The following is a 15000-nucleotide window of genomic DNA, read 5'->3' on the forward strand; positions in this document are numbered from 1 at the left end:
GTGACGGGGTAAGGAGGGCTGAGGGAAGGGAGTCTGGCCGGGTGCCCGGGGAGACCTAGGGGTGCCAGCGCCGGCTGTGTGCCCATCCCCCCTCTTGGTGTCTCAGTCACAGCCCCAGCAGCAGCAACAGCAGCACAAGGAGCGCCTCGCCAGCACCATCAGCCCGCCCCGGCAGTCCCGGCCGGTGGTGAGAGGGGCGCGCCCGTGTGCTAGGCGCTCTCTCTCTTGCACGGCTATCATGTGTGTTGTTGGTGATCATAGTCTGCTTACTCGCGCCCCCGCGGCCCCCGGTGCCCAGCGGGACTTTCCCCTGTTGCGCCGCCAGTGAGAGCCGCGTTTGGACGCGGGAGTGAAACTGGAGTGGGACTTGTGTAGTGAGCAAGGTTGTGCAAGTGGGCGGCGCTTTGAGTTGCAGCTCCGTTTTGCTGCGCGATGTCGGGCTGTGCCATGGGGGGGCAGGAGGCGTCAGAGGTGCTCCCCTGGTGGAGTCCCGGGATCGTGCTGGAGCCGAACCGCGGCCGCCCCCACAACGCGCGCGAACCGCTCCGCGAGCCCTTCGATAGTGCACAGACAAGGCGCGAACGGCAAGAGCTGCGCCGCAGACGCACTCACAAGGACCGCAAGAGAAGAGCTCTCGTGGAAGACAGTCCCGCGGCGCCGAGGAGCGGGAGGTGGCTGCCGGAGTGGTTGGTCGATGCCGTGGCGACCGTGTGGAGGTGGACGGTGAGCTTGGGGATGGTGATGCTGGTGAGGGCAATAGGCGCAATTTGGAAAAGTTTGGGAGGTGCAGAGAACTTGTGGGCGGAGAGGGTGAGTTGGAGCAGCGAGCGTGACACCAATGAGTCAGATTCTGGTGAGGGGCTCAGTGTGTCTGCCACCCGACCCTCGTCCGGGCCACACGCTCCACCCTGCGGCACACCACCGCCGCCGCCGCCACCCCCGCCACACCTGCCCGACCAGCCACACCTCAGCCATCAAGCCTGCCTCCTCCCTGCCACCCACAGTGACGATACACTTGACACTGCAGGCTCCCGAGAGCCACGTCGTGTGCCTCGCTCCTCCATGATCCATCCTACACGCGACCCTCAATCGCCAGCGCCTCCTCCTCCTTTCCCCTCTTGCTCTCCAAGTGTCGTCCCACGTGCTAGTCCGCCTCCTGGTGCCACCCACAGTGATAGTCGCTCGACTGTTGCCACCGCGAGTCTTACACAGTCTACGGGTGCCACTGAACGCCCTCCGGTTGTCACTGAACTTGCACATTCTCCGTCGGGCCACAGTGAAACTGCTGGACAGGAAGATGACAGGTTGCAAAGTGAGAATGTGCAGTCAGCAGTTCCGTGTGCAACTTCCTGGATCAGCAAGGCAAGGGAAGGGACCAGCATGGACTCAGCGGGACAGGATACAGGTGTCCAGGTTCTGGCGGCCATGCGAGGCTTCAGCTCTGTGCAGGAAGAGATGATGCGTGCCATCAGAGACGCCAAGGAAACGTCCCTCGCCCTCATCGAAGACCGGCGCGATAGTGTGTCCTCTGTAACTAGTAGTGGCTCCCTTGGCTCCCTCGGCTCTCTCGACGCCTACCTGTCGGCAGCCGGTTTAGAGTCGAACCTGAGTTCATCGGTGAACTCTGCCCGTGGCAGTCCGCTGCCCGACCATGACGTGCCCTCAGTGATCGAAGCGGCGCCTCTCGCGGCCGCCGCCCCCCTGCCCCGCGATTACGACCAGCGGCTGGAGGAGGACATCGAGGCCTCCCTGGCGCTGGTGGACCACCACTCGCCTTCTGACACAGACACCGAAATAGAAGATATCTCTAAGGCCGACGAGGGGGTAAGTGTTAGGGGCAACCTCGTGCTGGAGATTCATCGGCGCCAGTGGTCCCCAGACGCCACCTTCCCGAAGGACTTGACGCCTCCTGTCAGGACTCCTGAGGATATTCTCCCGCCCCCTGAACTCCCTCTTAATCCCGCTGACCCCCGGGTGCAGTCCGAGAGGCAGGAAGTGATCCGAGCGATAGTGGACTTAGCAAGGGACTCGACCCAGGAAGCAGTTTGTAGCGAACCCTTTCCTCTGTCTGCTGAGGCTGCAGCGTCTCGACCTAAGGAGGTACAGACCTCAGTGTTGTGTCCAGGTGTCCTAACAGAAACGTCAGGAAATGATGAATCAAAAGTAACTGAAAGTGGCCTTGAAGGTCGTAGTCCTTATGATGTCGATAAGAAATTTGAAAAGAGAAATGTTGAGGGAAGTTTTTGTGACGATCCTGTAATTCCCCCGAGATGTTTTGATGTAGAAGTGAGCGAAGTCTCTCGAAGAGGTGAAGAAGCAGAGTGTAATAGGAGTGCGGGTGATCAACATACGGCAACACCGCCAGAGCAAGATGATATTCCCCACAGGAGGTCACCCGATAGTGGTCCAGGGAGCACACTCCTCGTCCTATCCGACACTGCGTGCGCCTCGCCCACGCGCACGTGGAGCCCTGGCCAGGCCTCGTCTGAGCCGTGTGTGACGGAAGGAAAGGTATGTGATGATACCGAGACAGTAACAACGTCAACTGCAACAATAAGAACATCAGGCGCGGGAGAGCAGGCAGCTGCACCGCATGTGGAGGAAAGGGTAAGGGAAGGAGCGGGAGCAGGTCCTCCCCTCCCGCACCCCCTTCCCCCCCCTCTCCCTCTTCCCCACGCACACACTCACGCACCGCCATTGCCACTGCCTCCATTACGACATCACGCACTTGCACCGCGAGAAACCAAATCAATGATTCTGACAAATGATGATGAGGACGACGACGACGACCTAGCGGACCTGATGGTGCCCAAGAGCGAGCCCAGCCTGCCGAAGCTAGACATCACCAGCCTGAGGAACGAGATCAGCGCTATCAGGGCGGAGATCCTCACCCGAAAGGGCTCGCACTCCCACGCCAAGGAGGAGTCGGAGGAGCGCTGCTTCGTGTCCTCCTGCGACGACATCACCAACCTGCGCGATGAAATCCTCTCGCTCAAGCAGGACTTCTACTCCCTGCTCAGCGAGAACACGCCCAGCCCCAAAAGCGGCTCCAAGAAGCAGAAGAAGGCGCACAAACAGTACCAGCACCTCAAGGGGCCGTTGCTCAAGCACCAGCTCAAGTCCATCAGCATCGACAACGTGGACGACATCAGGAAGCAGTCCGTCAGGGACCGCAAGGGTGGCTTCGCGTCGTTTGGGGCCGAGGCGAAGAGCGAGATCGACGCCGTGAGGGGCCTCAGCAGGTCCAGCATAAGTGTGGTACAGGATCTGAAGGAGGAGCAGGAGGGCAGCAGCAGTAGCGTTAGTCGCCCCTCCAGCGAGGTCTACTACAGTACCCAGATCAGCACTGAGTCCTATGAGTCTGCCGCCAGCGAACTGCCCGGGCCGAGGGCTTCCCCGCCGTACAAGGCCCTGGAGGAGGACGACTCGAAGGAAGGCTCGGTGAGAGCGTCGAGCGTGACGAGAAGATCGACTCGGGTGAAAGAGGTGGAGGAGGAGGAGGACGAAGGCGAGAAGAGTCCGTTAGAGTGCAGTGCGAGCAAGGCGGAGATTCTTTCCGATGAGGATAATGAGGAGGAGGAGGAGGAGGAGGAGGGTGACACAGATGATGGAGATAGCGACACCACCGAAGATGAATGTCAACAGATTTTGAAAAATAGTCGCACGACGAGTGTCGAGAGGGTTTTATACGGCATCGATCCGCCGCCATATAAGATCCGAAGGTGAGTACCGGTTTCTGCAACACGCGGGATATGTTCGGTCTTTTATTCTTGTTCCTTATTGCAACTAGTAATCCGTACGTTGTGTGTATGGCTTTGCGCAAGGCCGGCGTCAGAGGGAATGTAATCCGTCATTGTGAAAGTTTCAAGGTCACGCAACAATAACGCTGGTGCTATGTTTTGTGAAAATTTCTAAAATTATCTACATGCCATTGCGTGTTTGTTTAGAGGGAGGGAGAGGGGAGAGAGGTGTGTAAGTAGGTAGGTTGGTTAGGGGGAGGAAAGGAATGAAGGACGTCGTGGTGCAGGGCGCAGCAGTGGTTACCGCGAAGAAGAGGAGGAGAAGGAGAAGGAGAAAGAGAAGGAAGATGAAAGATGAGGAGGAGGAGCGGCAGGAGGAGGTAGTGTGGCGGCGGTGCCTCTCGCTGAATTATTACCGCCCTCACCCCAGACCACCGCCACCCGCTCCTCCCTCACGCTGTCTCACTCATGGCCTTACCGTTCGCCTCTCACGCTTCCTCATACACAGTCCTTCTGGACCCTTCCTTGTGTTCCTTCACTCACGCTCCTCATGGCCGGCCGTCCCTCCCATGGTTCTGCAACCCCCTCCCCCCCGCCTTCCTTGCTTCTGCGATGAGCTGCTTTTTCAAGCCGTTCGCTTTAGGTTCTCTTGGTACGGGACGGGGCTTCACGCGTTCTGGTATCGCGTTCTCCTCCTTTCTGGCCCGCTCTTCGTGCGTCGCAATTTTTCTTCGCTGTTTTCACTACTACCATCTCTCATGTCTATTTTTTTTTCTCTCCGTGGTTTTGTTTTGTTGTCACTGTCTTTGCTATTGTAGTTTTGATCTCCTTGCAGTTATTATTATTTGTTTCGTCATTTGCTGGCTCCTGCTACACGGTAATCGCGTATTGTTGTCCAGGAGGCGCCCTTTTCCTCGTCTTCTCTTTAAATTGTCTCCGCTTTGCTTGTTATCATGGACTTGGCACCTTTCCCCTTTTCGTGAAAGATGGCGGCTTGTCCTTGGCGTCTCCTTACCATCCCTTCTTTTCTTGCCCTCGGCTCCTGTTTCTTCTTTTCATCCTTTCTTCTCTCTCTCTCTCTCTCCCTCTCTCTCTCTCTCCCTCTCTCTCTCTCTCTCCCTCTCTCTCTCTCTCTCTCTCTCTCTCTCTCTCTCTCTCTCTCTCTCTCTCTCTCTCTCTCTCTCTCTCTCTCTCTCTCTCTCTCTCTCTGAAATACATGATATGTGTTTTGTTGTCAATATTTTGTAAATTATTCCCATGTATATGATAATGTACCTGAAACGATACCACTGTATAAAACAATTAGGCATAGTTACGATGCCTTTTTTAAATATGTACAACTGTCTGTTATAATGAATAAAATCTCCCCTCTCTCTCTCCCTCTCGTTCCTCTCGGTTCTTCCCCTCCGTCGTTACCTGTCTCCCTTTCTATCTTCTCTATCCCCCACCCTACCTTTCTTCCCTCCTCCTTCCTCTCCTCCCTCCCCGCCTTCCTTGGAGTCATGAAACCGGTCTGTGGGCTGCCATTGTTGTTGTCACGTGGACCATCCAGGTGTTTTTGTTATTGCCGAAGGTCTTGTTATCGTGGAAGGGGTTGTGGGGCATGTGCGTTGGGGTTGTATCGGCGCTGAGGGCGAGGAGCCGTTAGGGGGGGGGGCGATAGGGGAAGTGATGACGTTAATGGTGAGGGTGGTGATGTTGCTATGAAGGCTGTGTTGCAATGTTACTGGTGAGAAAGTATCATGGAGGAGAGAGAGAGAGAGAGAGAGAGAGAGAGAGAGAGAGAGAGAGAGAGAGAGAGAGAGAGAGAGAGAGAGAGAGAGAGAGAAGGGAGGGGGAGAGGGAGGGTGGGAGGGAGGGTGGGGTGATGGAGGGAGGGAGGGAGAGGGGGAAGAGAGAGAGAGAGAGAAAGGGAGGGAGGGAGGTGGGATGGAGAGAGAGAGGGAGGGAGGGGGGATGGAGAGAGGGAGGGAGGGAGGGGGGATGGAGAAAGAGAGGGAGGGGGGGGGATGGAGAGAGAGAGGGAGGGAGGGGGGATGGAGAGAGAGAGGGAGGGAGGGGGGAAGGAGAGAGAGAGAGGGAGGAGAGGGGGGAAGGAGGAGGAGAGAGGAAGGGAGGAAGGGGGGAAGGAGAGAGAGAGAGGGAGGAAGGGGGGAAGGAGAGAGAGAGAGGGAGGAAGGGGGGAAGGAGAGAGAGAGAGGGAGAGAGATAGGAGATGGAGATAGATTGTTTATATATTTATGTATTGGGTATGTATATGATACAAATGTGTGGCGATGGCAGTGGTGGAGACGCAGACCCGGTCGTGTGGGAGGAGGACAAGAAATTTCTGGGTAACACGTAGCCCAACCGGTCTAGACCCAAGACCTTCAGACCACCACGCTCGCCGGACGGTCTTCCTCGAGCATGAACTCATACGTCACCACCAGTAGTCACCACACTTGCTGGTCTTCACTATCACCGCGCTGGTTAGCGGCGTCATTATCATCACCATCATCATCATCCTCATCATCTCCATTGTTTTCTTCACCTTTAACCTCTCTTCTTACACTATTCGCCTCATTGCCTTCTTAATGAGAATAACAAAAGAAATTCCGATGTATTACAGTGAAGCTCGTAGTTAACGGGGGTCCCTTGCTCGAGAAATGGCACAAGGTTGCGAAATGAGAAAAGCAGAGAAGGGAGTCACAGGCAGAATAAGAGTGAAGGTTATCTTACTTTAAAGCTAATTGAATATTCTTGTGCCCTATCTCGTCTACTCAGGTTTTAGTAAAGGCTCTTGTCGGATCGGTATCTCGTTTGGGTTTATTTTGTTTACTTGTGTGTTTTTTTTTTTAATGTGTATTGTTTATATATTTTTTTCCTTCGGAGTTGTAGCAGTGTTACCACACTCCTTTCAGGGTTTTGTGTGTTGATTTTTCCTAAGCCCTGATGTTCAACAGTTTATTTTTCTTAAGGGTTCATCTCGAGGATCAGCGCCATGAAATATCATGTAGTAATGTCACCGTTGCTACACGTCGCACTGCACTCACGATTCGGAGTGTTCGCCGCCGCCCGTCTATTGTTCGGCCGGACAGGGGCGGGCCGTCCGTCACTCCAGTGTGATTGGAAGCGTTGGCGACACGAACTCTTGAGTGCTATTTACATCCCTAGTGTGAGGCTTCATGCTTGATGGGCCGGCACACTTTAACATCCAAATCCACCGGCCATTATCTGCACTGAACGTTCATTTGGCTCAGATCACGTGACCAGAGGACCTTTTTTTTCTTTTGGTCTTATTCGATGGTGTGGTTTTGGTTATTTGTATATTTTTTATTGATTTCCTAGTCTCTGTCTCCCAGAGTTTGGAGGAGCACATACTGGGGGAATCGCATGGCAGGAGGTGGGGCATGGGAAGTATATGAAGACAGTGTATGTGGGAACCTGGAGTGCAGTTAGGAGAGGGAAGGTTAGAGAGAGAGAGAGAGAGAGAGAGAGAGAGAGAGAGAGAGAGAGAGAGAGAGAGAGAGAGAGAGAGAGAGAGAGAGAGAGAGAGAGAGAGCAGAAGCGATATAGGGCGAGGATGGGTTGGTAGAGAGTGGAAGGAAGGGCAAGGAGGGAGGGAGGGAGAGAAGGATGGAAGGAGACGGAGGGAGAGAGGGAGGGCCTCCACCCACCTGAGGAATCGATACTCCCGAAACTCTCGGTTAACGCCACACAATTTCATGAGCGGCCGGGTCTGGCGGAGACGAGAGAGCTCTCCCTCGCCCTCCCCTCCGCCTCTCCCTTGCTCTCCTCATCCCCCTGAAGGCTTTTCCTCTTCTCCCTCCCCTCTCTTCTTTCGTGTTTTAATTTTGCCCTCTGCGTATTCCTTTTCATTTAGATGCCCCCCGAGTTTATATTTTCTCTCGATCCTTCTTTCTCTGTTCCACTTTGCCACTCCTCCCTTTCGGCTTCCCTCTCCTCCCCTTTCATCTTCCTCTTAGCGTTGCCATCTCCTCCTCTTCGTTTTCGTCCCTCAAGCCAGACGGGCCACGTCACACCGCGCCTCCCCTGCTCGTGCATGTGGCTTCGCCTCAGCCTTCAACGGCTCACGCCGCCCAAAAAACACGTACTTGGTCCGTAATCGCTGCCAACTGCACCTGCTCACTTAAGTTGTCTTAGGGTCCGGCCTCTTCGCTGGTGGAACCAGTGCCATCCCCGCGGCCGGTTCGGTGGCACCAAATCGCTCCTTACTGCCCACCCGCCCGTCTCGCCGATCGCTAATTGCTTCTGCTACGTGTCTGACGGTGCTTGATTTATTTATTCATTCGTTTGTTTATATATCCGTTTATTTTAAGGGTTAGGTTATTTTAAAAATTCCTGTGTGTTTGTGTGTGAGAGAGAGTGTTTTTTGCTGCTGAGGCATACGCAGGGTGACGGCGGTCGTGTTTGCGAGCTGGTAATTGGGGCTTGTTAAACCTCACGCTTTCATGTTTCAGGCATGTTCAATTCTATTAGTTTTGAGATTGCAAGGAGGCATGTTTACCTGTTGACAGGGGAAATCTGAGGAATATCTAGGAGGGACGGGATGTTGTTGACGAGATAACCGTGACCTGCAAAGTTCCGTGTTTTATCTTGTTTATCTCTCTGTTACGCCTTTGTTGCTTTTGTTTGTTCGGTTAAACTCTATTTTGCTCCCTCGGCCCCTTGCCTGTACTTTATTTTTTTTTTTTTTTCTTTTGTCTGTATCACCATACGATTGTTAATTAAAACCGCTATACCCCTCTCTCTCTCTCTCTCTCTCTCTCTCTCTCTCTCTCCTCCCTCTCCTCTCCCTCTCTCCTCTCTCTCTTCTCCCATCTATCCATCTATCCGTCTATCCATCCCCCCTCTGCCCTGCAATAAGTGTATTTCTGATGAAGATGTAGTCGAACCGGCCAGATACACCTTTTGTGTAGATATCCATTCTCTTCCATGCCTTCTTTACGTGTCGATATGAGAATTTCTTGTGTCTGTTTATCCCGTCCTGCCGTGTTCTTTATTCCACCCCCTCTTTCTTCCGATTCCCTGTCCCTCTTTTCCATTTCAGTCGCGCAATCTCTCACCCTCTAATGTCGTTCCTATCTCGCAACTCTGGGAAAAAACGCCTCATGACGGTTATGGTGCGGCGACGGAGGTATGAAGAGGCTGCCAAAGAGGGGGAGACGGAGGCGGGTGGGGGTGAGGGGGAGGTGACCTTGTTTCCATTTTAGAGATTGCCAGCTGGTAGCTCACACGTCCGTGTCTATCATGTTCGCGTCACGCCCCCTTGCCACCTCCCCACCCCCGTTCCCTTTTCCTTACTCCGCCCCTACTCATCCATCTCAGCCGTCCCTCCTCTTCACCTTCTCCTTCCGCTGCCACTCCCACTTCCCTAACTTGCTCTTCCTACTCCACCTCCTTCTCTTCGCCCTCCTCCTCCTCCTCTTCTTTCTCCCCCTCCTCCTCCTCCTCCTTTTTCTCCTTCTCCTCCTCCTCTTTCTCCTCATCTCTCTCTCTTCCTACTCTCTTCCCCCTTTCCCTTTTCCCCTCATCCTCATCCTTCATCTTCTTGTAGATCTTATCGTGTGGCACGGTGCTTGCAGAGACCTGGCATTTGTATTGCAGCCTGCGAGAGTGTCATACTCTATTCTACTGATTGTGAAGTGTTTATTATTACTATTATTTTTTACTAACCATTTCGTTTCGTAAGGTTTTGGGTCTTGCGAAAAAAAAATATTTTTTTTTGCTAGGTATAATATATCGCCTGCAAGAACTGTCATATTGTGTTGCATGCAAGATGATAGAATTTGTATATTTGTGGTTTGTTGGTTGGATTGCGGCTCTGCGTGACAACGAGAGTCCCGTGGCCTCAGCAAGGGTTGCTTTCAAGTATGGGAAACCCTTCCGTGGCAAAACGACAGCGCTCCTCGAAGGACGACGTTATTTTGCAACTCACTTCCGATTTTGGAGTCGCCATTGTACTGCGCCCTTGTAGGATGTTTTATTGTTTCCTTGGTTCCGGCCGGATGTCTCAAAGCTGCCCTTTTCCGCTCTTCTCTCCTCTTTTTGTGTTCTTGTGACACCTCGGAGTGAGAGAGTGGCCGCAGGGCAACCCAGCTGGACCGGCGTGTGACTACACTTCAAGCTGACCCGCTCACATGTGCGTGGCCGCGGCTTGGAGCCCGGCCAAAAAACAAAGAAATGCAGAGAAGAAAACTGTCGGAAGAAAACTTATTCGGCTCAAAAGTTCGTAGGTTACGTCAAAGCGCAAACTTACCATGGGTGTGAACCAGTGTGTGCTTGTGTTTAGTGTTGTCTGTGTGCATGGTCGTCTGTTTGCTGGTGCGTCTATGTCTGTGTACTTTGCCATAATCAGAATGGAATACCGTCTTCTGTGTGGTTCATCTTAAATAGTGCAAGTGGTAATCCCCTGTGTATACTTGGATGAGTGTTTTACTTTTGTGATAATGTGAGGGGAAAAGAATGCGATCAACCTTCGCCTGCGATGAGTGCAGTTTGCGACAGAAAGAATTCGTGTTGAAGTTGTGGCGTGGGTGCTATTAATTGCTTCCTTCGTGTTACTTCGTGAACGAGAAGTGTCTGTCGAGTGGTGGAGTGGAGTGATGTGGTCATGTTCAGTCCACGCGGGTTGCATGGCCACCAGCCGCAGCTCCCTCGCAAGCACATCTCAACACCAGCACAGTTGTCACCCATTGCCCCAGTGCGCTTCGCCACCAGCTTCCCTCTCGCGTAGCCGCCATCTTCAGCCTCTCGCGGGGCCTTTCCCTTGAGTCACGGCAAGTCACGGCCCCTGTCTCTTCCTAGCCTTAGCCGGAGGCTTCTCGCCACATCTGGGCGTACTAGCGATGCTGCGAGGAAGATGGTGTCGTCGGCGGTGGTGCCGATACTGCAACTTTATACATGAGTAATTTAACCTTTTTGTCGGGATGGCCTCACCCACGCCGCGCCCGTCTCCTCCCGTGACGTCATGCGCTAGCTTTGTTACATGGCAGTTATTTGCACCGGGCTGTGCTCGTCCAACGATGGGGAACCCGCTGAGGGGGAGCGTGCGGCCGACACGAGACGTAACGGGCGAAGGAGGTGGTGGCTGTTACAGCTCGTGACAGGAACTTTTATCACTGCGGTGGTGGTGATGACGTGACGCGTGGTTTTCAGAGGAAGGTGAGTGTGACGACTGGCTCTGTGACGTGCACAGACGGAAGTGTGACCCGAGGTGTTGCCGGGACGTCACAAAGGGGTTGGCAGGATCAATAAAAGCGTGTTGTTGTTGTTGTTCGTGTTGCTGCTACCGCCAGCGACCCAGGCACTTCCAGGCCTCGCTCACCCTGCCAGCCTCACCTGTTGGACCTCGCCCCCTGCCTTTCCTCGATCACCCTGCCAGCCTCACCTGTTGGACCTCGCCCCCTGCCTTTCCCCTCAAGCTGGGCATACCTTTTTCTTGTGGGTAGTTTGGCGCATTTTTGCTGTTGTGTTTTGTATATTTATTTTGTGCTCGGTAGTGTCATTTTGTTTTTGTTGCAAGAGATGACTTTCATTATGTTTTCTCCTTCCCTAAAATACCCCCAGAGGCCCCGGTGGGAAGAGGTGTCGAAAAAGGCCCTAAAGAGGCTTTCGTGTTAGGGGGAGCAAAAAAATATGCCCCCCCCCCTCTCTCTCTCTCTCTCTCTTTCTTCTCTTCTCTCTCCTCTCCCCTTTTCTCTCCTCTCTCTTCTCTCTCTCTCCTCCTCCCCCCTCCCTCCCCCCCTCCTCTCCTCTCTCTTCTCTCTCTCCCTTTTTCCCCCCTCCCTCCCCTCCCTCCCTCCCCTCCTCCTTCCCCCCCCCCTTTTTCCCCCCCCCCCCCCCCCTTTCTCTCTCTCCCTCCCTCCCTCTTTTTCTCTCTTCTTCCTCCTCTCTTTTCTTCTCTTCTCTTTTCTCTCTGCCCCCCTCTTTTTTCTCCTCTCTCTCTCTCCTCTCTCTCTCTCCTTTTTCTTCTCTCTCTCTCTCTCTCTCTCCTTTTCTCTCTCCTTTCTCTTTCCTCTCTTTCCCCTCTTTTTTCTTTCTTTCTTTCCCCTCCTCTTCTCTCTCTCTCTTCTTCTCTCTCTTCTCTCTCCTCTCTCTCCTCTCTCTCTCTCTCTCCTCTCTTCTCTCTCTCCCCCCCCCCTCCCCCTCTCCCCCCACCCCCCCCCCTCTCCTTCTCCTCTCTCTCTCTTTTCTCTCCTCTCTCCTTCCCCCTTTTTCCCTTCTCTCTCCTCTCTCTCTCTCCCTTTCCCCCTCTTTCCCTCTCTCTCTCCTCCCTCTCTCTCTCTCTCTCTCTCTCTCTCTCTCTCTCTCTCTCTCTCACACACACACACACTGGCAGCAACAGGTAGCGCCCGAAGGCAGACTCGCCTCGTCGTGAGCCTTCGTACTTGATCGTCTTCGTCGTCGTCGTCCCTCGTTATTGATCTGCATCCGGCATGATATCCATCGGCTCCGCGACCCATTTTTTGTCAGAGCGGAACGTTATGTGTCGCTGCGTCATCGCCCATAGCCAGGAAGTGTATTATCATCGTGGCTGCACCACTGTTAGGGCTCTACTAGGACAGATTGGCGGTTGGTTCTTCACAGTATATAGCCCTTCAGACCTTCCTTCCTTCACGGTGTGGCCCTCGGCGGTCCGTCTGAAGTAAACAGATAGTTAATGATAATGATTCGTTTTGTGTTTTTCTGCCGCCAGACATGTGGACGTTGTATGCTTACGAAATCCGGAGTATTCTGCCTGAAGTTGTGCCAGGGGAAGAAGGTACCAGTAAGGGGGGAGGGGGGGATTGAACAGGAATACGCAATGCGAAATAGGTTATGGTGATGAGTGAATGGAAGTAAAAGAATGAACGACGGGAGAGTACGAGGATGAGTGAGTGGAATAAATGGATGAATAAACCGGGGAGGTGAATGAAAAAAGGATGAATGAATTAACAAGGGAGGGGACGGTGATGAGTGAATTGAATTGGGTGGATGAATTGATCAAGCAAGGGCACGGTGTGATGAATGGATGAAGAAACCCAGAAGGGCCACGATGCTGGGTAAATGGACGGGTTGAACGGGCGAATAAACAAAGGGACCAAGTGCGAAGAGAGGGAAGACAGATGTTAGGTCGAGTTTAACTGTCGCATAATTGGTTTCTTTGGCCGCTTACTCAGCACCATTCCTCGCTCATCGCCGTGTCCCTCATTGGCTCACCACCCCATTGTGTCATGGGCAAGGACTTTTGTGTGCAGGGTTGTTTCTTTTCTCCTTCCTCCTCTTCCTCCTCCTCCCACTCCTCCTCCTACTCCTCCGCCTTCCTCTTCCTCTTCCAGGGTCTTCCACTTCCTCCCTTTCTCCTCCACTCTCTTCTTCCTCCCCATCCTCCTCCCTCCTCATCCTCATCCTCATCCTCCTCATCCTCCTCCTCCTCCTATCTCTCTTCTAACCCTTCTCTCCCCCTTCTCTCCCTCCTCCCTCCTCTCCCTCCTCCTCCCACCTCCCTATCGTTACATTTCACCTTTTTCATTTTTTTTTCTCTCAAACCTTGTTCTCATTTGTGGTCTGTGGTAGTTTCCGCGTTTGCATGTGTGTATGAGTGTTTATGTCTCTGTCTAGAAATATGTGTGTATACGCGTAACTCACCCTCTCTCCCTACCAGTTAACAGGGCTCCATTACATTGTTGACTCGGCATGTTGTGTCGGGGCTCAACGCGACTCTCTGCCACTCCTGACCCCCACCCCCCTCCCGGCTCTCTCCCTCTCCCTCTCCCTCCTTAGCCCCTAACCCCTCCCCCCTCCCGTCCCCCGCCTGCGTCCCTGTCCTCCATAGCTCTTGAAAATTGCGTCTGGATCTTTGTTTTGAAAGAGGCTCCTCTTCGTAGCGGCTCTTGGACTGGGTCTCGGTGTGGGGTTGTGTGGCTGCGTTGGGCGAGTTTGGATGTAGGCTCACCATGCGAAAATTTTCATCGATTCCAGAATGTTGAACACGCACGCCCATCCCCGCCCACTGCTGCTTTGCTGTGCTCTTGGCTTCCTTTTTCGTTTCCTTTCCCCTCTCTTCTTCCTCTTCCTCGTCCTCGTCCTCTTTTCTTTCTTTCCTTCCAACTTTTCCTGCCCTCCCGACTTCTTTCCTCCTCCTCCTCCTCCTCCACCTAATCTTTTTTCGTCTCCTCTGTTCTCACGGTTGTCGTGCTTCTCTCTCTCTCTCTCTCTCTCTCTCTCTCTCTCTCTCTCTCTCTCTCTCTCTCTCTCTCTCTCTCTCTCTCTCTCTCTCTCTCTCTCTCTCTCTCTCTCTCCTCTCTCTCCCTCCCTCCCTCTCTCTCTCTCTCTCTCTCTCCCTCTCCCCCTCTCTCTCCTTCTTCTCCCCCTTTTTCTCTCCCCCTCTCTTTCTCTTTCTCCCTCTCTCCCTCCCTCCCTCCCTCCCTCTTTCCCTCCCTCTCATTCACTCATTGCTTCTCAGTTATTCCGATTCCCTCTCTTTCCCCCATCTTCCTCGTCCATCGTCCCGTTCTCTCTCTCATTGTAGCCATTCCTTCCATCCATTATCCTTGCAGTTGGCGCTGTGCTTCCTCCCCTTCGTCTCCTCTTCCTGTGAGCCCGTCGTTGGTCCGTCATTATCCTCCATGAAGTGGCCTCCCTCTCCTCCTCCCTCCTCCTTCCTCTTTCTCCCACCCCCTCCCCCTCCTTCCTCGCCCTCCTCCCTCCCCCTCCCCCTCCTTCCTCGCCCTCCTCCCTCCCCCTTCTCCTTCTCCCTCCCCACCCTCACCCTCCTCCCTCTCCCTTCTCCTTCTCCCTCATCCTCCAGCCCCTCCTCCTCCCTCGCCCTGCCTCCCTTCCCTTCTTGGAGTGCACCACGTGCGCCACCTGTTGTCTTGAAGGCATCCGCTCTAGTTCAACTCGCGCTCCGCCGTTTCTCGAGCGCACACTTTCTCCGTTTCTTTTGGTTCGTAGTGTCAATGTCGCCCAGATTGTTATTTTTTTCTTTCTTTCTTTCTTTCTTTCTTCTTTTTTTGGTTGAAACCACGTCTACATGCTGCTGATAGGGTATGTATGGTTCTTTATTTCGTAGCCTACGTGTCTATGTACTGCTTGTAGCACATGGTAAGGCATCCAACTACGTCGCACAATGGCACCTGACTCATTTCCTTTTCACACTCAGTTCTGTCATTTAATTCGTTCATCCTCGTTTCCTTGGCAACGCATTGATATATCCCAGATTTCGCCTCGTGTTGGTTGCTTCTTTCCTAGAGTTTAAACCCCAGGGCTTCGGGTT

The 15000-nt window shown here is 53.5% G+C and overlaps 1 protein-coding gene across 1 annotated transcript in view; it reads left to right on the forward strand.

Moving 5' to 3' along the window:
- LOC119581166 overlaps positions 1–15000 on the forward strand; it is a 51574-nt gene that overhangs the window by 1397 nt on the left and 35177 nt on the right. Inside the window, exon 1 of the mRNA XM_037929551.1 lies at positions 1–3722. This exon is cut by the window's left edge and continues 1397 nt beyond it. Coding sequence (XP_037785479.1) covers positions 433–3722 — 3290 coding nt within the window. The 5' untranslated portion in view covers positions 1–432. The remainder of the gene's footprint in view (positions 3723–15000) is intronic.

The sequence above is a fragment of the Penaeus monodon genome, chromosome 14 (assembly GCF_015228065.2).
Source record: "Penaeus monodon isolate SGIC_2016 chromosome 14, NSTDA_Pmon_1, whole genome shotgun sequence".
Lineage (NCBI taxonomy): Eukaryota > Metazoa > Arthropoda > Malacostraca > Decapoda > Penaeidae > Penaeus > Penaeus monodon.